Here is a 22,148-nt window from a genome sequence, read left to right as displayed (position 1 = left end):
AGGAAGCTGAGCGAAGGACCTAGAAACTTAAATTTTTGCAAATTTTCAAGAAATCTAAAGTCATTTCAAAATAAAACTTAAGAAGAACTGAAAACAAATTTAACAAACAAAAGGTGATTCTCTGACACACTAAAGTCTGAAAATTACTAATGTAGAAAATCCGCAACCGTCAAAGAAAAGACAGGCATCTTATAAGAAATATTGTAGTCCTGATGCCAAACTAAACACTAGAATGGGAAACTGATCTGGCCAAATACAAAAGTTCTTATTTTCTCAAATGTTAATAAATTTTACTTACCTTTATATCACTACCTGGTGTGGCACTAAGAGCCAAGATTCTAAAGTGATTTGTATATTTGACTAGTTCTCTTACAACCTTAAAAAAAAAAAAAAACAATTCTTTAATTTCATCTGCCCAATACAAAAATTAAAATGATTCTGTTAAACAAGCTATTATATATGGTCCATTATCATTAGTCCTTATTTAGAGTATTGATGGTCTAGCTGATAGAACTACCATTAGTTATGTTAACTGAAGAGCAAATGATTGAGGTTTATACTCTACACCAACTGAAAATATTTTAGGGTTTCTTCTATATATAAAGCAATAGCATCAAAGCCTATACAAAGGCACATCAAAATACTTGGAGGGCTAATTCAAGGGCAAATGATAGAAAAAGAGCGAGTCTATTCTCCATTGCTTCGACCACAGTCAAGCTTTATGCACACTTGCCGATTAAGATAAACCACTTAACGTAAAAATAGAAACAAATTTAAATATCAATATGAAATTAGATTTGAAATGGAAAAAGATTTGTTTTAGGTAAGATTTTAAAGATGTTAGATTTCATGAGGAAGGCTCACAATTTTTAAATTAAACTTATTCGTAAGAGAAAAAGGCTAATTTGGGGGTTATTTAAAAAATCTAACTTCTCTTTTAAATCCTAAAACATTTTCTATGTCTCACCAAAGCATCATTCCAGGCTTTGCAGTTTGAATTCAACATCCAATGCTGGTATAATTAATACTGGCTAATTTGCCACATTCCCATATGCCCCTTCACATGAGGCCTCATGCAAGGAAAAAGGACCCCTAAGTAAACTGAGTTACAGGAACAGCTCTCAGCATCCAATAGTTCCACATTAGATATAAGAAATTAAAACCAGATTATCTTTTTCTTTTAGTATTGAAGTATAGTTGATTAACAATATTATATTATATGTGCAGTTTCAAGTGCACAGCAAAGTGATTCATTATTTTTGCAGGTTATATTCCATTATAGGTTATTACAAGATAATGGGTGTAAGTCTCTGTGCTATACTGTAAATCCCTGTTGCTTAACTGTTTTATATATAAAGTGTCTGTTAATCCCATACCCCTAATTTGTCCCTCCTTCTTCCCTCTCCCCTTTGGTAACCACAAGTTTGTTTTCTATGTCTGTGAGTCCGTTTCTGTTTTGTATATACATTCATTTGTATTATTTTTTAGATTCCACATATAAGTAATATCATATAGTATTTGTCTTTCTCTGATTTATTTCACTAAGCATAATATTCTCTAAGTCTATCCACATTGCTGCAAATGGTAGTATTTCATTCTTTTTTATTGCTGAGTAACATTCCATTGTATATATACCACATCTTATTAATCCAGTCATCTTTTGATGGGCATTTGGGTTGCTTCCATCTTGGCTAGTAGAGTGCTAAAATCAGATTATCTTAAAACTGCCCTGATTTCAACCTATGTCAAGGATAAATTCAACAAGAGTAACACTGAATCTCAACCAGTACTCCAAAATATTATTTATGGAGTTTTTAAATAATGTAATACAGAATGATAGTTACAAAGATACAACACCATACTTTAAGAAGACTTAAGTACAACTGTCCTAATTAAAAGCTGATACAAGACAAAATGTCCCTGATACATTACTTTTTTTCCAGAAGGAATTTTCAAGCATTTTGTAGTGTAAGTGATATTGTGTTTGCAACCCAGAAAGCTACATTCTTCAATAAGCTATGTTCCTATTGGAAACTATATCTGGAATATTCAATGTAGCATAAACTCTCAGTTGCTGTTTGATATTAAAAAAGTCAGTCATGTCTCATCACACTCAATGAAAGCGTAAGACTTGTAGAAAAAAAAAATCACCTGATGCCTAGAAATTTTTTTAAAATAAAGTTCCTAAATATAAGCTAAGTATATAAAATGAATTCCATGGAGTTAGAATAAAAAATTTTACATGCTCTTCTCAAGCAGAAACCTTAACACACTAGGTATTAATTTAACTTGTAAAGATACGAATAATGGAAAAAATATATCCATTTCCTCACTGAAATTAACTCTAAGAAAGATGACAATATTCAAGAAGATAATACAGAAATATAACACAGTAACACTTAAAAGTCCCCAAGGAAACCTCACAAAATCACAAACTGGCAATGAAATTCATCTCTTGGCACTAAATAAAATCGACTTTCCCTCTATTCTAACTCTATACTCTCTCCCTAGTATCACCAATTATTGTAGTTTTAACTACCTACCACCTATATGCTGATGATTTTCAAATCTGTATCTCCAGCTCAGAACTCTCCACTGAGGCCTGTACCTCTCTGTTACCCACTGCCCACTGGATATATACAGCTAGGCTCCTCACAGACACCTCACACTCAACAATCTAAAACTGCACTCACTCTTTCCACAATACCGCAGATGTTCTCTGCCTCAAGAATTCTCCATCTTGACTAACAGCATCAACATCTTCACAGTCTGCCAAGTCATAAACTTGGGAGTCATCCCAAATTCCTCCTATCCTTCACTGGACACCCTGCCTTACCTTTCTTTCCTCTAATCTCTTTTAAATCTGAATTATCACCCCAGCCAAACATTTTTCAGTAAGTCTCTACCACCTATATCCCCTATGGCCTACAAGGTGTATTCAAACTGCCAAGCACAGAATACAAATGCCTTCTTGACCTAACCTTTAAGCACCTCTCTAGTCATATCCCACCTCTTCACCTTTGTACTTCACTCCCGCAGTACTTACTTCTATAGGAAGGCAGTGTTAGGTATGTTTCATACATTGATGTCCTTCAATCCTTTAAACAATGCTGGTAGTTGAGTGTTATTTTACCTAGCTGCCAAGGAATGACACTACATATCCACTACCAATCTTTTGACTATTATCTTAGTTCCAAATCTCCATCCATACCTTACTTTGGATCATTGGATCACTGCCTCAACCATTAGGAGACTCTCATCATGCACTTCTGACACTGATGGTCTTGTTATGCTTAAAAAAAAAAAAAAAAAAAAACCAGGGAGGAGAGTATAGCTCAAGTAGTAGAGCTCATGCATGCACAAGGTCCTGGGTTCAATCCTCAGTACTTCCTCTAAGAATAAATAAATAAACCTAATTACCTCCCCCCACTAGGAAAAAAAAACCAGCAGAGACACTTATTTGAATAGATAAAGGAAAGTATTTCCTATCACCATCTGTTCTGAGGTAATAGATACAAGGCTTTTCATAATAATAATACAATCAATAACCTCCATCATTCATAATTATTCCTGCAAATGCTATTTAACAATGTTTACACTATAATACACTTTTTAACATAGCGTTACCTGGCAATAAGCATAGTTTCCAAGAGCTTTATGGGCTTCATCAATAACTAGACACTTTATTTCAGCAGCTGGACAAGCTCCTCTAGAAAGATCATTTATCATGACTTGAGGTGTAAGAAAAAGGACTCTCTTACTGCCCCATATTTCCTTCCGGGTAAAAACTTGAGTAGATCCTGTAAATAAAAGTGACACAGTACATTCTAAACTCCAGACTGTTATCTGTAACATATAAATAACTTGGCCTGTTTTCAGTATGCATTCTTGTTTTGGTAATCTGCTTCCAAAATAACTGGACAAACCATCAGAATGTAAAATTTTAAAGCTTTGTTGTAATCCAAATGTCAATGCTGGCTCTTACTGAAAACTACAACTAGTCTGCCTTAGATAATTCCTACAAAATAACATAATATTTAAAAAGAAGAAAACTCTTCAACTGGGAAATCCTTCTGGGGAAGAAAGTCAGGAAACCTCATGTTCACTTACCGATGAGGTATTCACACATAATCACTTCAAAGTGCTCTGACATTGATACGGGAATTCTCTGAAGATTGAATAAAGCAATCCTATTTATTAGAGCTGAACTTGCTACAAGCCGATGATGTTTTAAAGTAGAGGACGTAAGATAAGCATATTGTGATCCAGGGAATATTCCACATGGGTGCCCAACTGTTGATTTCAAATTAGCCCACCGTTTCTAAGATACCTGTCATTTCGGCCATATGAGATTGCGGGATACCCATCACTCGGTAGCAAGCCTCGATCTGCTGTGTCACCAAAGGTTTCGTGGGGGCCATGAAGACCACCTTGCCGGAAGGGAACCAGCGGTAGAAATTGTACATGACCACGGCGGCAATAAAGGTCTTTCCCAAGCCAGTGGGCAGACACACCAGCGTGTTGCAGAACAGAGCGGTCCTGGCAATGTGCAGTTGGTAGTCCCGCACTGGGCAATTAGTAGGATAAATCCACAGGGCGCCCGCTGAGGTGCAGAACCCGCCATTCTCTAGACTCAGCTGCCGCTCTGCTTCGTACACTGCGACCAGCAACACATCGTCGTCCGACTCGGGCTGAGCCTCGGCAGCCTCTGCCTCCTTTGCCTCCTGTGCCGCTGCAGAGAAATGAGCCGTGGAGTTGCCAGGGCCCCGAGGCGGCTCAGTTCTAGAGCTGCAACTCGGAGCCCCAGTGGAACGGGAGACTTTTGAACCCCAAGTCTGGAAAAGCGTTCTTTGCTGTCCGCTCATTAGGCCGACGACCACCAAAGGCTTCTCTCAGACGCGAGCAGCTGCTGCCGCTCAACAACCTCAGTTCCAATCCCCATCGGTTACCCTCGCATAAAAAAACCGTGGAACCAGAGGGCGGGACCGAGGCCAGTTTATCCCGTTGAAAATGCCGCCACTGAGTCTGCGCTGGGAATATGATTGGCGGGCTTCCCGGAAACCCCACGGCCTGCCTGGGACGCGTGCGCATTGTGATGGAGCAACTCTAAATTTGGTCCCCTTGTCAATTTCTTTTCGACTCTAAATTTGGGTTCCGTTTCCAGTGGCTAGATGTCCGGGCTTCACTCCTAAAGAGATGTCGCTTAAAATGATACAATAAATAACCTTGAGATCCCAAAACAATGGATAATCATTTTTTTAACTTAACGCTATTGAGCGTCTAATGTGCCTTATTCCTTGTTGTTGGTTGTACTTTTTAATTGGAAGATGAAGTGAAAAACCTGTTTAGATAGAATTAAGTAACTTAATTTCTATCCAGTCTGTGAACACAAAATGCCAAGGGTCTTTGCAGTATGAGGAGTAGCAACTCATTATCTTAGTATTTCTATTGTTAAAAGGTAAGTGAATGGTTTGGTCTTGATATTAGTTGGAAAATCCGAAGAAAAAAAGCAAGGCATCCAGAACTCCACCATTACACCTTCATACGTGATACAGAGCAGTAAGCGTCGGTGTAGTATTATTCTACTCTAGCGATAGCTTTCTACCTCAGACTTGGATGCAATTCCTGGCTTCTCCAAATTCTCTCAGTCTACTGGCGAATTTGAGTAACCTCTGTAGATTTGATTCTTCGTGTATTGAGGGAAAGTACACACACATCATGAGGTTGTTTTGAGCACTAAAAATGTCACCCCCTCCTCACCACCACCAGTACGCGCTATCCTGCGTGTAGCTACTTTAAATTGTTTTATTTGGTGAAGTGTCTTAACTTGCTTTCAGACCAAATGTTTAACTGTGCGTTTGTTCTGAAGAAGGGGAGGGGGATAGATTGTATTTTGGTTTCATTTGTGTGAGTTTTAAAAGGAAGGTGGCGGGATATGGGTTGTTCTGATGGACAAGGACTTAGCCAATTCAGGTGTGAGTTTCTAGGCTAGAACTAGATAAAATGAGATTAGATGTCTGAATGCTGTTGTTTTCTTTAAACAAGCTGTAGGCTGTAAAGGCATAGCAGCTTGTCGGTAATAAACAGGTGTGGGTAACGGCTGGTAAACAATCACAACCATCAGAGTTCGTCGGCTCACAAGGGTTCCAGTTAAGAGTAGACAACAGTTTACAGTTTTCTGCGTAGTCAGTCCCCCGGGCCACATCAGCAGGTCTTCACCAAACTCAACAAAGAGGTCCCAGCGCCCAGCCTTTACGTCACTCAAGCTCTGGCCCCAATCCCGCTGGGTAGCGCAGTGACCCCGCCCCACACCCCGCGCGGCGTCCGCGCCACGCCCCGGGGGCGGAGCGACGCCACCCGAGGCGGGCTGGCTCAGTAAAGCAGAGGCAGCGGGGGAAGATGGCGGCGGCTGTTCCGCAGCGGGCCTGGACCGTGGAGCAGCTGCGCAGCGAGCAGTTACCCAAGAAGGACATTATCAAGTTTCTGCAGGATCATGGTTCAGATTCGGTACCGGAGGCGACGGGGCGGCCGGGCTGGTGTAGCAGAGGGACACTTCACCCCCCCCCCCGGAGATGCCCATACATTCCGTATTCCTCCCGCCCCCGCCCTCGCTCTCCCGCGGCCCGTGGCCTGGAAGGCCGGAGAGGCCCGCGTGCGCCCCCCGAGCTACGCTCCCGCCCTTCGGGCCGCTCTGCTCGGGCGAGTGGAGCCGCTGAATCTCTTGGGCCATACGGCAATCTGAGATTTAGAACCTCATCGGGATTCTAGAGTGAGGATGGAGGCCGTGAAAAAACAGGAACCCAGGAGAAATTGGGGGCTGAGGCGGGGGCCGGAGGACTGGAGGCTTGGATGAGACCCTTGTGAAGGGAGTGTGGGCTTTTAGGGAAGAGAGGGGATGTGAAGATTTCGGTGGGAACCGTGTGTGAGATTTGCTTTTCTCATCAGTTACTAAATAGTGAACACAAATGCGTGTGATTTTTTTTTTAAGCCGTAGATTGCGGTTTACCTTTTAAAATGTCGACCCTTTAAATGACCTTCATATTTAGGGGAGTTACATGCGCATTTCGTATACAGTGGTCCCCCATTGTTATAAACAAACTAAGAAATCTATTTGGCATTCTTTATGCTGAACGCCCTGCGTTTTTCAGCACAGTCTCCATTTTAACTACCCTCTAGTCACAAGTCAGACTTGACTTCTTTTCCTTCGGAAATTAAGATCATTCATACCTCTCTTAATTGCTGAATAACTACAATTTGTGAGCACGCAGCATCGGCCACTTATGGAAATTAGAAGCAGTGGTCTGTATGTGATTTGTCTACAGTTTTTTACTTAATTTCTAAACTTGCATTTAGAAAAATTGTTTCTGGGCTCTTTTCAGAAGATTGTAGTTTATTTTCATTTTGCGGGCTCTTGAAGGGGGGGTATAATTATTCTCCAACTTCCAGCCTCGAACTCCTGAATAATTATCCTCACATCAGCAAATACTTATACATCTACAGCAAGAACTATGCTCAGTGTTTGGGGATACGAGGGTAAAAATAAAAGACCGTGCCTCAGGGATACCATTTATACTATTGTACCACTTTAGTGGAATTATTTTCTCTTACGCCAATTCATATTTCACTGAAACAATAGAGCAGACATTTATTAACATGTAATGCCTCAATACTATATTCATCAAATTCTTACAAAACAAATCATCCCAAGGTGGAATCTAATGTAAAACTGGCCTACTTTGGACAATTTGAAGAGACGTGGATTATCAAAATATTTTTTATAACATACTAATCTTTTAAGTATATATTCACCAGTGTTCATTCACATACTTAAACCTATATTTGACAATCACTATTTTATTGATCATAAGATATCAAGGAGATGTTTATAATTCAGATATTTTTCTGGAACCTTGCTAAAGAAGTCAAGTGCTGAAGCAACTGATTACTTCTGTTTAGTCAAAATAGCCTTTTCCACAAGCTTTTATCACTTAACATATTTCTCTAAGAGGGAAAGAGAAAAAGAAAAAAAAATACAACAGTGATAGTGTTAGAAAAACTGCTTTATCGGAAGGTTAGAAGATGCTAGAGAACAACTTTGAGAAAGTAACAAAGTGAGGAATCAAGCAAGGACCACAAGGCAGAAAAGGAAGCAGAATAAAGTAAGGGAAATAAAGAAGTTACTAAAATCCCCATGTACATGATTTTGAGATGAAGGTACATGATTCTGAATATTTGATATTTAAGTAGTAGTATTTTAGTGTTCATCTGACTACTTAGTGTTATATTTGAGAGAAATGGAATTCTACTGTTGTTTGAGTTATTGAATACATTATTTTGTTAATCTAATAGGTAATATTTGAGTTTTTACTGTGTGACTGGAAATGAATTGTTACATTTATTCTTACAGGAAGCCTCTGACTTACAATGCTGTAATTAATGCTGTGATGTAGAAACTGAGTCTTCAGGAAAGCTTAGTCCCATGTCTAAAATTAGAGAGTTAAGATTTTATCCCAGATGGTCTGACACCATAGTTCACACACTTAACCACTGTGTATCCAGCATTGTGTAACAGTGCTTCCAGGTATGCCAAGAATGGATAACAGATACGTCAAGATAGCTATACCCAACATGGCTGGATGCTCCCAGGGCACAGGCCAAGTAACATCTTCCCGGGAGCAGCTTCGCCCAGTTACCAAAGTGTGCTTGCTGTATAAATGTGCTTTTTTGTGAGCTCTGTGATAGGAAAAGGATTAATACACACCAGTGTGACTCCCATGTAATATTACAGCTCCAATCTTTGAATATAAAATGTTTTTTAATCTTCATTAAATCTTGTTTTGTTATGGAGTATAAAATATAATGTTCCATTTCTTTTATCATTAGTAGTACGATTGAAAACATAATTGCTAACATAAAAGTTCATTTTCTAATTTTAGATCCTTTCTTACATGAGGGAAATTAATTTGACTAACCAGCTTTTTTCCTTACAGTTTCTTGCAGAACATAAATTACTAGGAAACATTAAAAATGTGGCCAAGACAGCTAACAAGGACCATTTGGTTACAGCCTATAACCATCTTTTTGAAAGTAAGGTGAGTATTGTTACATTTTACTACCAGAATATCATTTTAGATATTTTGTTCCCAGAAGAAGTTTTAAATGCATTTATCTGCAGAATATGTTGATGGTCTTTCTGCCTACAGTTTTTCTTAACTATAATCACAAATGGACTGTCAAATTTAGCAAGTCTAGTCTGCAGTATGGCAGAATGTTTTGATATTTTGAAAGGGAAAAGATTTTTAAAAAATAATTCCCTGGTAGCTTAAATTAAGCAAATTCTTAAGGACACTGAAAAGTTATAAATCCAAAGTAAGTTCCATTTCATTAATGAACTTAACGTCTTGGTTAGACCTAAGCTGAGCATTTAGAAAAGCAAATTTTAAGAAAATCCCCAATACATGTTCACTATGAAATGACCATCTTTCTCAAGAAAAGAATATTAAGTAGTTGATTGAATAGTATTCATATCTCTGAGTCTGACTTGGGTCTTTCTAAAGGTTATAGTTCTCGTGCCAGAATTTGTTTTGTGAGATAGTTTGATGATTAAAATGCTTAACATAAGATTCTTCCTTTGTTCTTGGCCAGACCTGAATATGATAAATATTAGTCTACTTTCCTTACAGCGTTTCAAGGGTACTGAAAGCATAAGTAAAGTGTCCGAGCAGGTGAAAAATGTGAAGCTTAATGAAGATAAACCCAAAGAAACCAAGTCTGAAGAGACTCCGGATGAGGTTTGTATATAATACATTCATATTTTATTTCTCATGGGAATTTGAGAAAAAGTATTTGTTTTATAGCACTGATTTTGTATAATAAGGGGTGGTTGAGTATGGCTACTTTTAGTGAGCCAAACACTGGTTTGGAGTGTGTTGTCTCCCTTAGGTGTACTCAGTAAGAAAAAAAACCTAAGAACCAATGCTTTACAAATAGTAAGCCTCTCCTGTGAAATTCCTCTAGCTTTGTATTTCATATTGCCTCTCTGTCTGGCCAGAACTTCTGAGCTTTCAAAGCTATTTTAAGGTCCTATTCTATAGCTAAGTTGGACTGAGTGAAAGAAACTTCCTTTTGATTATTTTTAGCTTTTTTAAATATAGATGTTGTCCTTGGCAATAGGAATAGTTAGTTTGGGCCTGGCTGCTGAGTGTGGGTTAATCTGTCTCATCTTTCCTAACCCAGGTTCTATATTTTGGTACCAAGGTTTGAAGAACCAGATAAAACCATTTTTGCAAATGGACAGCCTTAGTACAGTGAAGGACAGCTCTTAGAAAAGCCTCAGTCGAGCTGAATTGATTATTATCTTGCCACTTTTGATAATATCTTGGCTAGTAACTAAGCTTACTCATTCCTAGCAGTTTTAGTGTCAGTGATAGCAATCTAATAATAATAACTTGATAAATGTCATATATATACCAGGCAAATACTGAACAGGTACTAAGGTAAATAGAGGTATAATAATTACTAAAAGGGTGGCAAAAGCAATTGGCAATATAGTTTACCTTCCCAAAAATTAGAGTAAGGGAGGTATGAGGCGGCCAGTAATAATATCATTAGGAGGTTAAAAAAAAGAGTTACAAATAAAAGTAAAAGGCTGTAAGGGCTGGAAACAGTTTAGAGAGCTCTTTTGAGGGTTCTAAATTATATCCTTTAAGACCTCTTTTCATCTCATTTCATTTAACTGGTCAGCCTGAGCCCAATGATGTGATCTCATTGTCTTCCTAGCACCTGGATTCCATAATCTCTTGGCCAGTACTTTGCTGGTCCCTGCTGTCTGCTTTCTCTGTTCACGCTGTGGGACTGCAGAGCAAGCACTGTAAAGAAGAATAATCATAAAACTTTCCAGTGGGCTTCATATAAATTACTGCTTAATATTAGCTAAGCATGTTTTCTAGTTTCACTGCTACTCAGCATCTCTTACGCTGTCCCTTACTCAGTTCCCCACCACATTGCCTACATAAACTGCTTGTCACTTTCCCCGGAATTTGCAACCCTTTTACTCCTTTCTCCATTATATACTCCTGTGTTCTATTTTGCCAAGATATTAACATACATAATTGTAATCTTTCTCTTCTCCCCAGTTTAAAAGTTCTCTGAATCTTTGGTTCTTTTTCCTTCTCATGTTTCCCTCAGATGTAAGGCTCTCAGACATCTTTTGCAAATCTTCATCTTTTCCTTTTTGATTTTCAAGCATTCCAAGGCCTCATACCTGGAATATTCGAAAAGTCATTCAACTAATCTGCCTTCATTCTCTTTCTTCATCGTTCAGCCCCAAAAGGGCTATTCTAGTAAGCTTTCTGAAATAGTAGTATATTGTCTGTTATGTATTAAGTGGTATTGAGGGAAGTTTTCAAGTATGAATGAATGTTAGACAAGAGAGAAAGTGTAAGCTGAATCAGGAACCCACACTCAGAACTTAGAACCAAGTGTAAAAATACTCAAGTGAAAAACTTGAGATTCATCCTTTGTAACTCCTTTACATCTAATCACCACATTCTGTTGATTCTGCATAAATGTATCACAAAACTGCATCTTTTGTCATTCTCAACATTTGCACCCTAGCGTAGACCTAGACTACTAACCTCTTCCTAACAAGTCTCCTCACTTCATTTCTGACTCTCTATCCGTTCCTCACGGTAGGTTACACTGATGTGTTTAGAACACAAATCTGATTTTGTAAGTGGTAATTGTCTGCTCAGTGACCTGAAGATAAAAACCCAGATTCTCAACATGTATTACTTGTCATTCTAGCCTTGTCTCATACCATTCTCTTCCCTCCACTGCAGACTGGGCAATATTCATGCTCTTTGCTAGCTATGAAAGTGCCATTCTCTGTTGTAAACCTTCCCCTTTTGCCCAAGTAACCTTCTTTTGTCCTTTAGGATACTGTGTAAAAACATTACTTCAAAGAAGCTTCCACCAGCCTGTAGCCTATACAAAGTCGTGTCACTGTGTCATTCTCACATTAGCACCCTGTGCTTCCTCTATAGGTCTCAACATATGACATTATACACGTCTGTATTCTCTGTTAGAGGAAGGGCCAGAACCAGGTCTGCCAGCCCGCCGTTGTACCTCCAGTTCCCAGCACAGGGGACATGCTCAAATATTTCTTGAATTAATAATAATTACGTAATATACAGTTGACCCTTGAACAACATGGGTTTGAACTGCACAGGTCCTTATAACCCACAGATTTTTTTCAGTAGTAATTATTACAGTACTGCATGATCCTCGATCCTCAAGTTGGTTAGATCTATGGATGCAGAACCACGTATACAGAGGAACCATGTAGAAGGAGGGCCAGCTGTGGGTTACACTTGGATTTTTGACTACAGAGAGGGTTGGCACCCCTAACCCCCCGTTGTTCAAGGGTCAGCTGTACTTTCATTTTAGAGGCCATGATGTGGTCTAGTTAATTGCAGTTATAATGATTACTCTCAAAAGTTCCTTTATCTCTGTGTCTGGAAGCATCTAGTTTAGCCCTAGTCTCAGGAATATAGTTCTTTTTATCACTCTGGACTAAGAAATTGCTGCAAAGCCAGGAAATAACCTTAAAGCCAGATTCATTCAAGTGCATAACTCCAGGATAGCCTTGGGACTGATCTGACCTCTCACCAGGAACCAATCAGGTTCTTATAATGAAATCTAAAGTAAGATCAAATAATTAAAGCACCATTTTACAAGGTATGTAACATAGGTCCCAGAAGTTCCTGGTGGTTTTCTGGCATCATCAAAAGCTTTTGTCTCCTACTTGAAGAGTCACAGTGCATATGAGCCAATGACAGCTCTGAGAAGTTACAGCATAGAGGCATATTTAACTTTATCATAGTGTTTCCCATAGGCCCCTTTTCTTCTGACAATGCCAAGGAATGGGTGATCCCTAAAAGATACTTTGTGAAACACTGAAATCAAGGCCATAGTAGGCTTATGCCTTCACCATTAAGACTGAGATATAGCCACCAATTTATTTGTTTTGCACTATTCTAGGACCTCTAATGTTAATAGCACAACATGCCCAAGCAGCTTGTGACAACAAATGGGAAAATAATGGGATGACATTGTTTTAAACTGTGGCTATTGTTTGCTAATCATACCTTATCCATTCAAATAGTTACATGTAATTTTCTTTAATAAAGGCCTGATATCCTCACATGAAATATATATGTAGTCATCCTCATTTTGTAGCTTTTAAATACTTTTAATTATTTTTTTTAAATTTGGGTTATATGTTAACAGATTTCAAGTCAACTATAGTCCTTAAAAATCATTTATTTCTCTAATATAAAAATAACCTGCTATTTCTAAAATAGGAAATAACAGGAAAAAACATAATTCCAACACCTAGAAATGAACACTTTACATTTTGAATATTTTCTATGTGTATATTTATTGAAGTGATTGAGATTTTACTGTAGTTAGAACTTTCTATTGATTTTTCTCTTAATCTTGGAAGACTTTTTCCACAATACTAAAAACTGAGTATTATATTATCATAAATGTGTGGCTATTTTGCTATTATGTATAACAGTGATTGAATAACTGCGTAATGATTTTTTCCTAAATTTCAAATTGTCGAGCATATATTTGTATAAATAAAATTATTATTTATCACCCTTTTAACATTTTGAAATTGCATTCCAAAGAGATGGCACCAGTTTACACTGCTAGCAGTAGACTTCTGACCACTTACAGTAACATTTCTTACTAAAGCAAGCTTGGAATGGGTCAGGAAGAAAGTTCATGCTTACTTTTGTAATACACTTTGCACTCAAGCTATAGGTGTGACTTTTGATTTAGGGAGGTAGCCTAGCTTTATAAAGCTGAAAGTGCCAATCCTTAGACTGAATTGGAAGGGCTTTAAACCCTATCGAGGCCTTACTACTTTCTCTATAAAAGATGGGGAAAGGACTGCCAGGTTGCTGTGAGGTTAAATAAATTGACATAGAAAATGACTGTATAGTATGTGACATTCCATATGTGCTTGAGAGGTTAAAAAAAAGTGGTTAAGAGCTTGGGTTTTATATCCAGTCAGCCTAGTTTCCAATCCTATTCAGACACTTTGGAGCTCTAGGACCTTAGGCAAGTTAATAAACCACTGTATCCTTGTGTTTCCTATCTGTAAAATAGGGATAAAAATAGTACCTACCTCATAAGTTAGTGACAATTGAGAGTTAATTGATATAAATCATTTGGGATGTTCTATGGTGTAAAATTCTATGGATTCTTAAGTTTGACTAAGAAATTGCTTTCTTCACATATATTCCTCACACTGTTGATTATATTAATCTTACACTTTTTTATAAAAAGCCCTTGATAATCCTGCTTTGTTCTAGGAAGTATGCCTCTTATGGTAATTTCTATAGATAATTCCATTCATTATGTGAACTTACTTTCAATTCAAGTTCAGGAACAGATGCAACATTACTGTATTCATTCTAAATGGATATAATAAAAATATTTAGTAATAATTATTGGTCCTGAAACAGCTCAAGTCTTTGAAAAGATGTCACAGTGATTTAATGCCTTATAATTTCATAGGAATTAAATTGTAGAGATACTTCTAACCTTGGGAAATAATTGGATTCATTTTATGGCTTGGTGAATAATTAATCTTGTCAAAAAAGCATTGGTTCCCAAAGAAGCTATAAGTTATTTGAAATTATAGATAATTACTAATATTCTCATCACAAACTTGAAATGAGAGAGTGAATTTTTTTTAACTCAGAGAGGTGAAGCAGAGGCAAAATAGTTTGTTACTAAATCTGTGAAACTCTGACTGGACTTAGGTCACAGTTGGCTGTATCAGTATTCTCTTTATCATCCTTCTAAAAAAAGAGTGTGAGTTAACAACTCTGTGTGTGTTGTTTTTGTTTGTTTCTAGGGTCCACCAAAATATACAAAATCTGTTCTTAAAAAAGGAGATAAAACCAACTTTCCTAAAAAGGGAGATGTTGTTCACTGCTGGTATACAGGAACACTACAGGACGGGACTGTTTTTGATACTAATATTCAAACCAGTAAGTCTAAGTGTAATCTTAGCTTTTTGGTTTTCGGGCATTGCAAGATATTTGTGTGGTAGCAGTGGTTGGCAGTACTTTTTCCTTGGCTGTTACTTTTTTCCAGAAGTCTTGCACGTGTAGTTTACTTCTAAGAGGTCTTCAGTTCACTACTTACAGCTGCATGTAAATAATTTGGCTTTTATCAGTTCACTACTTACGGCTTGGTCATTCCAAAGCACAAAATACAGAGGCTTAATCTAAACTTGGTTTATGTCCCAAATTCAATACAAAAGGCAGAATAGTGTTATTATTTTAATGGTGTAAATATAGGTCCTTTCCCTCTCCCCTTTAGACCGTAATTATTTTTACATCCAGAATTTCTTTGATGAATTACCTGGCTTTCTGAATTTTTCTCTTTTCAGATGCATAAATTCATGGTTCAATTCTGAAATCAATGTAAAGACTTAAATCACTATGTTTTTCAGTTGGAACTTAATTTTATCATTAATTATAAGGAAAATCTGTTTTACAGGTTCAAAGAAGAAGAAAAATGCCAAGCCTTTAAGCTTTAAGGTTGGAATAGGCAAAGTTATCAGAGGAGTAAGTAAAAAATGACAATAAATTAGTACATATTCTGGCACATGCTACTTGTGGTATGGTGCCATAAAGAGGATTGGGGATATGATGAAAACAATCTTCGAGTCTGACAAATCAAGTGCTATCATTGCTAACTAATCTGGCACAAGTTAAGCTCTCTGGGTCTCAGTACAGCATACCTCAAGGTTGTTACAAGATTAAATGGGTATAACCTAAAGCACATAATATAGTAAAAACTCAAACATTTCCTTCCATGCCTACTCCTTTGATTATTTTTTCTTCATAAAGTAATTGTCAGAATGTCTGGCTTTCTAAATTTGTAAGAATCTTGTAACATTACATAGCTGTTGTACTACTTATTCATGATTGAGAAAGGTGCAATATCTATTCCACTGAAGACTGAAGTACTGATAGAAGCAAGAGTCTGTTCCCATAGCCTTCTCACCTCTCACAATTTAGGCTCAAACACTAGAAAAACTTTCAAATACAAGCATGCCTTTACACATGAAACTGAGAAAAGGGAAAGTTAGGCTTGAGCTCTACTGACCATTGCCGTGTACAGAAGGAGATGAAAGAGCAGGGCTGGTATCAACCTCACTGAATCAGATTAGGGCCCACTTACTACTTTAAATTGTCTTTACTCAGAACATCAAACATTAATAACCAAAACTCCTATTAAAATGCAGTTATTGTAAACCTTCAATGTGTTATTCTTTATGCTCTGGTTAAGTCCTAAAATGTTCAATCATATCCAGAGCCCAAAATAGAATATAAAACATCTTGAAACTAAAGGTTTATTAGTTGAAATAACTATATACTACCTGATTATACCAAGTTGATAGCAAGTTAAGCTGTTTGTTTCTACAACTAACTTGCTTACTGATAAATTTGTTCTAGTCAACCATATTCTTAATTTCTAGTATGTGACAGGTCTATATCCTTTGAGTTTTATATATGATTGTTACATTTCAACAGAGTATGTGATATCAGTAATATATTCTGTATCTTTGCATCATGTTGATTTGTTTTTGGTAACTTGGTTTTAAGATCCAAATTTATACAAAACGGAGCAGAAACCCAAAAACCTCTATCATTTCCTTGAATAGTTTTACCTTCTGCATGAGATCTCAATGCTTTAGCAGGTAGTTTATTTTATGTGACATCATGCTCCACTATTGCAACTTGGTAATCTTAGAATGGTTTTAGAGTGAGTACTTGTTACCTGTAAAAATAAATTCAGAAGTTTGTCCTATGATATAAAAGTATAACAGATTTTTTATGATAGTACTAATAAACCTACTTCCATAATGTATAACATGTTGCAGTTTACATAAGTGCTTTTACACTGTCATTTTGAAGAGTTCGAGTGTTTACATTAAATATTGTTTAATATGTCCATAATTTTTTCATTGAGGAAATAAAGGACAAAGATTTAGGGACTCACCCAAGGATATTACCTTAGGACATAATGAAATCCTGTTAACAGAATGCCTTTTTCTACATAATCTTGCCTTTCTTCTGGTTTTGTATGTACTTTCTGTAAAGTATCATTAGTTTTGATTTTATGTTCTTGCTTTTAGTGGGATGAAGCACTCTTGACTATGAGTAAAGGAGAAAAGGCTCGACTGGAGATTGAACCAGAATGGGCTTATGGAAAGAAAGGACAGCCTGATGCCAAGTATCCTTTTTTCCTTTGTACTTAGAGAAAAAACACCAAGAAAGATCACTTGAGGTATGAAAGAGGCTGTCTAGGTTAACCTCCAGGTCAGGAATCCTGTCCAGACCAGTCCTCCTGATATTTAAATGCTTTTGTGTCAACACCTCCAATATAGACAATAGTTACTATTTTCTGTTGGTACAAAATATTCTAATTTGGGTTGGAATCTCTTTTTCTTGCAATTTAAGCTCTTAATTTTCAAAACCCAAACTGAGGTTTAAGTTTTCATCTTTGAAGGCTACTTTCAGTGTTTGAAGGATTTACTACTTCAGGAGTTAAGATGCTCAATACAAACAACTGTAGCAAACTGTAGGATTCAAATACGGATCCTGGTAATTTTATGCTACTGTATAATTTAAGGCAGCAGTTAAATGGGTACTCAAAGCTTAGAAATGTAACTATGTTGGGGATTACCAGTTGTGAAAGGAAGGAGACCGTATGTCCAACATCATAGTATAAGCATTTGTGATTACGACTGATGACAATACTTTTCTGACAGGCCCAATTGTGAACATTAAAAAGAGAAGAGCCATGACTCCAGTCTATTATGACCAGAACAGTCCAAAAGATAAATGGGAAGGTAGTTTTTTCTGTTGTTGGTTCCATTCTCAGTGGACTAATTGGAACAGTTACAATAAGTTGGGGGAGGGGGTAATTGTAAGTCCATTCTGGTTCTTACCAGGTAAAATTACTTGGAAATATAATAGCCTTCTCACAGTATCAAAATTAGATGGCCAGCTACAGCTCCCTCTCTCTCATGTAAAGTTTTTCAAGACCAGTCAGGTAAAAATCATCTTCTCTGAACTGAACATATGAAAATTCACAACAAATATCAGATACTACCTCATATGAATTTTGATTTAATATGACTCATGTACCCAGCTAGATTGAAATCTTTTGGTTTGGTTTGGAGTACTGAGTTACAGTCTTCATCAAGTAGTGGTTAATTTGGGAGTACTAGTGAGGCATCCAGTTAAGATCATTGTTCAAGCTCAACTTAACTAGTCAGTCTGTATTGATAGGTTATGATCTTCATTCACAAAAATACTTTTAGGAACCTTTGGGTTAGTATGTATTAGCCTCTGAGTCAACTTATAAAGCCCTCACTTTGGCATTAATTCCCAGTATTCAATATACATAATTCTGATTTTAGACTAAGGTTATTGGGAGTTAAGGGGAGAGGCAGTTTTTATCTAATTTACCTTGACTTCTTCAACAGAATTCCACCAAATGCAAAACTTATTTTTGAAGTGGAATTAGTGGATATTGACTGAAACAGTAATGCTTCAGATCTAAAGACATCAGCAACAATAAAACGTAGCCTTGAAGGAAACATAAGTATCTAATTAGAGCTGGTTACTATTAAAGGGAAGAGTCAACTGGAAAATTCAAGAAGTTAGAACTTGTTTACTTGATCCCCAACTTTTAAGAAATGTAATCTGTTAATAAACCCTTGCAGTTTAAAATATTTTACTACAGCTGTGTAAAACATTGGGTAAAGAGAACTGATTTTCCTTGTATGTCATGTTGTAAACTAAAAGGCTCAATAAAAATGTATCCAATGTCTTGATTTGTTTGGTGTTCATATATTAATGTTCTGATTAGGTTAACCAGGACTAAGACTTCATCAGACCCGGGATTACCAGTTGTCTGGAGAGCTTTGCCAGGAAAACTCATCTTAAAATACTTAAATTTTTGCATAGAGAAGGCAAAAGTATAGAGATAGAGAGGAAGCAAAAGGCTAAAACTAAAAGGTCTAAGAAATTTTAAGAATTTAATAGCTGAATTCAAGAAAAGCATACATCAAAACAACAGTGAGTAACAGTGAATATAAAGTTAGTATTATTGGGTGACTTCCCCCCCCAAATAAATTCATAACAATTACTGGATGAGTCTTCAGTTTTATTACAAAAATGAAGATGATCAGTTTGATCAAAATGAAAGCTTGCTCACAAGTTTTACATGAATATTCCAAATACAAAGTCTCCTGTAACAAGTTTTGATACAATTTTCACTTTTTTAAAGGGATGCAAACATTCCATTTCCTCATTTATAATCTCTATTCCAATACAGTATTTTAATAGGTATCTTTTCTGCTGTTAGATCCCAATTCACAAGGATAATTGGAACATAGACAAAATCTTTTGTCAGCAAAGGTTAAAAATCCTTTTTTGTTTTAAGAGGAGGTAAATCCTTAATAACCAGCCCTTACGTATTTTCAGAATCTTGTACTACACTGACATGATTTGCAGTCAGCTTTTTTTCCTACCCTTAAGGCTACAAAACTCAGTTGCAAATGCATTGCAAAAGAATTCTAGACCACTTAATGCAAAAATCAAAAAAATAGTTCTCCGATAAAAAGTAAATTTTATAAATGGTAGGAAATAGTATCTGTGGTAAGCTACTAAGTGACATTTTCCCCTATTACTAAACAAATCATGTTACACAGAAACAGGGAAGACAAGTTATCAAATACAACAAGCTTACGCTATGTTTACATCCCTCATTAAAAAAAAAATAATTTCATACTTTTCACACAGGGAATCTGGTATTTATTTTTCACATCAGGTTGGAGGGGGAGGATAGTATTGTCCATAATTCCAAGGATTCTGATAATTGTACTGAAAGGAAAAAGCAAATATGTTAGCATATAAGAACTATGGCTGAGTTCCACACATAAAAACAGAATTAAAGCAAGTACATTTAAGAAAATAGACATGTTCACTGCTGAAATTCCATGTCTTAACCACAAAAGGTAACATGCAATATGCAACAGAAACAGTTTTTCTAAAGAAAAAAAAAGGCTATCCTAATATAGGCATTTCTAATAACTTCTATTAACAAAAAATTCAATTATGCACACTCACTTGATACCAGGCACTATAATTATATGCAGCTTGATTTGCTTGTAAGTCACCATCAATCATCTGTGTAGATGATGAAGTTGTATCTTCTGTGTGTGCTTTCTTTTCCTCTGGTTCCTCTGATCTAAATAAAAGGTCAAAGTGGAAACTTTCAAAACTGCCACAGGTAAGTATTTTAACAAATGGATAAATGTCATCTGTGTACATTTATCTGAAGTTCTCAACCACTCATATGATTTCCAAATTACCATAACATAAAGGTAATACTTGTCTTTAAAGACATTTCCACAATGAAATGTCTTTTAAGCATCCCTTCCTGATTCAGTCAGAACTTACATACCCATTTTCTGCTTTCCTTTTTAAAGAATCCTGTTCTTTTAGGAGTGTTTGATGTTCGTCATAAGCATTCAGAAGCCTGAGAGGGAAGGAAAGAAGATCCTTTGAACTACACAAAAGCCAAGCTTAAAATTTTTAAGTTCTTTCCACGAAGGGAAATAAAAGCGTGTTGCAGTGAACTTTTTTCTTTTTTAAAGGAACCAGCAGGCAAACCTGCCCTGCACTTTCCTTCTTGGCCCATATGGTTTAAATGAAGCTTCAGGGATACAGGCCTTGCCAAGTACATTACTACATACCCTTGACCAGTAATTGGTTTCGAGGTGAGCATATGACCCAAACCAGGATGTCAGTAAATCCCAGGATTTTTGACTGAGCTATTGGAAAAGTGCCTGTTCTCTGTACTACAGCTGGCTAAAGCTGATGGGATGCTAGCCAAGAGCTAACTATGTTTATTATTCTAACACATGGGGAGAGCCTAAGGAGCTATCACACAACCAAGACAGTGACCTTGATGATGTGTTTCTGTCCAGTGCAACCGTGAGTCCTGACAGTTCTGTAATTTGTATATTTTTAAGATCAAATTTACCAATGCTTATTGAAGACACTTGCCACCAGTTAAGAGAAAGTGTATTTAAACTTTGGCCATATGATAAACTAAATTAGAACTAACATAAAACTACATTATAACTGGGTATTATTGATTAAAAATAATTTTTAATAAAAGTTTTTGATGTGACATGTATTATAAATCTCACCTGGAACTTGGAACTTCAAAAACAATGTCACTTGAAGCCAAACTGTGACTTTAAAATCATAATGACTGTTTTCCTTTTATCATTTTCTGGAGTATTTTTTATAAAGACAAAGATGGCCTTATTTTTTAAGGTAATCAAAAAACTGAACACAGATAATTAACATTTCTGTGGAAATGACCATGACACTTTACACGCACGTTCGACTTCCCTGGACAGCAGCCTGCATATATACACATTTAATAACAACTACCAGTAATACTGGTCCCAAAATATTCCATGGACAAAAACTGTCAACACCAGTAATTTCTGGATGAGTATTTACTCAGCATAAAGGACTTTAACAACTTGTTGGCTGGCAATAAGAGACTCAAAATTCACATGAGAAAAGTCTTTATAGACTGTGGAATGTAAAAGATTAAGTGAGAGCTAATATTTAAGCCATTGTCTGATTTGGGAACATTAATTCTTACTGATTCATTACCCTGCTACCTAAATTTCTAAGTGGCTCACTTATTTTCCATATCATTCCCTTTTTTAATTCCAACTACAACATTAGACCTGATATTGAGACCCTCAATTACCATATTTGCAAGGACGTAACTGGGATCTTATTGTCAAGCCTCAGATTTGTCTGCATATTACTACCAAATTCAAATATGTCATTTAACCTTGGCCCAAACTCTAAAAGCTCCCTACTGTCAACTGTGTACCACAGGTGCTCTGAACTCAGTCTAGCTTTAAAGACACAGCACATGTAGCATCAGGCCTTCACTGCTTCAGAAAACCCTTCAATCTAGCAGATGTTACTTTTACATGAACTTTTATT

General features: G+C 36.7%; 3 protein-coding genes across 19 annotated transcripts in view; 1 reads left to right on the top strand and 2 right to left on the bottom strand.

The window, feature by feature from the left end:
• The window catches only part of FANCM (FA complementation group M), a 765,839-nt gene extending 760,842 nt beyond the window's left edge, over positions 1 to 4,997 (bottom strand). For 14 of the 15 annotated variants that reach the window (XM_072962981.1, XM_072962983.1, XM_072962982.1 and 11 more), the window contains exons 1-3: positions 4,331 to 4,997; positions 3,628 to 3,800; positions 299 to 376 (exon numbers count right to left, since the gene is read on the bottom strand). In XM_072962981.1, the coding sequence (XP_072819082.1) occupies positions 299 to 376; positions 3,628 to 3,800; positions 4,331 to 4,865 (786 nt within the window). In that variant the 5' untranslated portion in view covers positions 4,866 to 4,997. Of the gene's footprint in view, positions 1 to 298; positions 377 to 3,627; positions 3,801 to 4,110; positions 4,192 to 4,330 lie in introns of those variants that run through there. The other variant, XM_072962995.1, reaches the window with a different exon arrangement.
• A 1,219-nt stretch (positions 4,998 to 6,216) lies between these two features.
• FKBP3 (FKBP prolyl isomerase 3) lies at positions 6,217 to 18,937 on the top strand. Its single transcript, XM_006199812.2, has 7 exons — positions 6,217 to 6,507; positions 8,991 to 9,092; positions 9,684 to 9,791; positions 14,936 to 15,071; positions 15,586 to 15,653; positions 17,231 to 17,328; positions 18,587 to 18,937. The coding sequence occupies exons 1-7, from the start codon at positions 6,400 to 6,402 to the stop codon at positions 18,639 to 18,641; spliced, it is 675 nt and encodes a 224-aa protein (XP_006199874.1). The 5' UTR covers positions 6,217 to 6,399; the 3' UTR covers positions 18,642 to 18,937.
• A 311-nt stretch (positions 18,938 to 19,248) lies between these two features.
• The window catches only part of PRPF39 (pre-mRNA processing factor 39), a 31,612-nt gene continuing 28,712 nt past the window's right edge, over positions 19,249 to 22,148 (bottom strand). For all 3 annotated transcript variants that reach the window (XM_072962979.1, XM_006199813.3, XM_006199814.4), the window contains 3 exons: positions 20,572 to 20,646; positions 20,235 to 20,355; positions 19,249 to 19,988 (listed from right to left, as the gene is read on the bottom strand). In XM_072962979.1, the coding sequence (XP_072819080.1) occupies positions 19,932 to 19,988; positions 20,235 to 20,355; positions 20,572 to 20,646 (253 nt within the window). In that variant the 3' untranslated portion in view covers positions 19,249 to 19,931. The remainder of the gene's footprint in view (positions 19,989 to 20,234; positions 20,356 to 20,571; positions 20,647 to 22,148) is intronic.

Source organism: Vicugna pacos, chromosome 6, assembly GCF_048564905.1.
Source record: "Vicugna pacos chromosome 6, VicPac4, whole genome shotgun sequence".
NCBI lineage: Eukaryota > Metazoa > Chordata > Mammalia > Artiodactyla > Camelidae > Vicugna > Vicugna pacos.
Note: the sequence above shows the minus strand (reverse complement) of the source record. Positions and strands in the feature narration are given on the sequence as shown.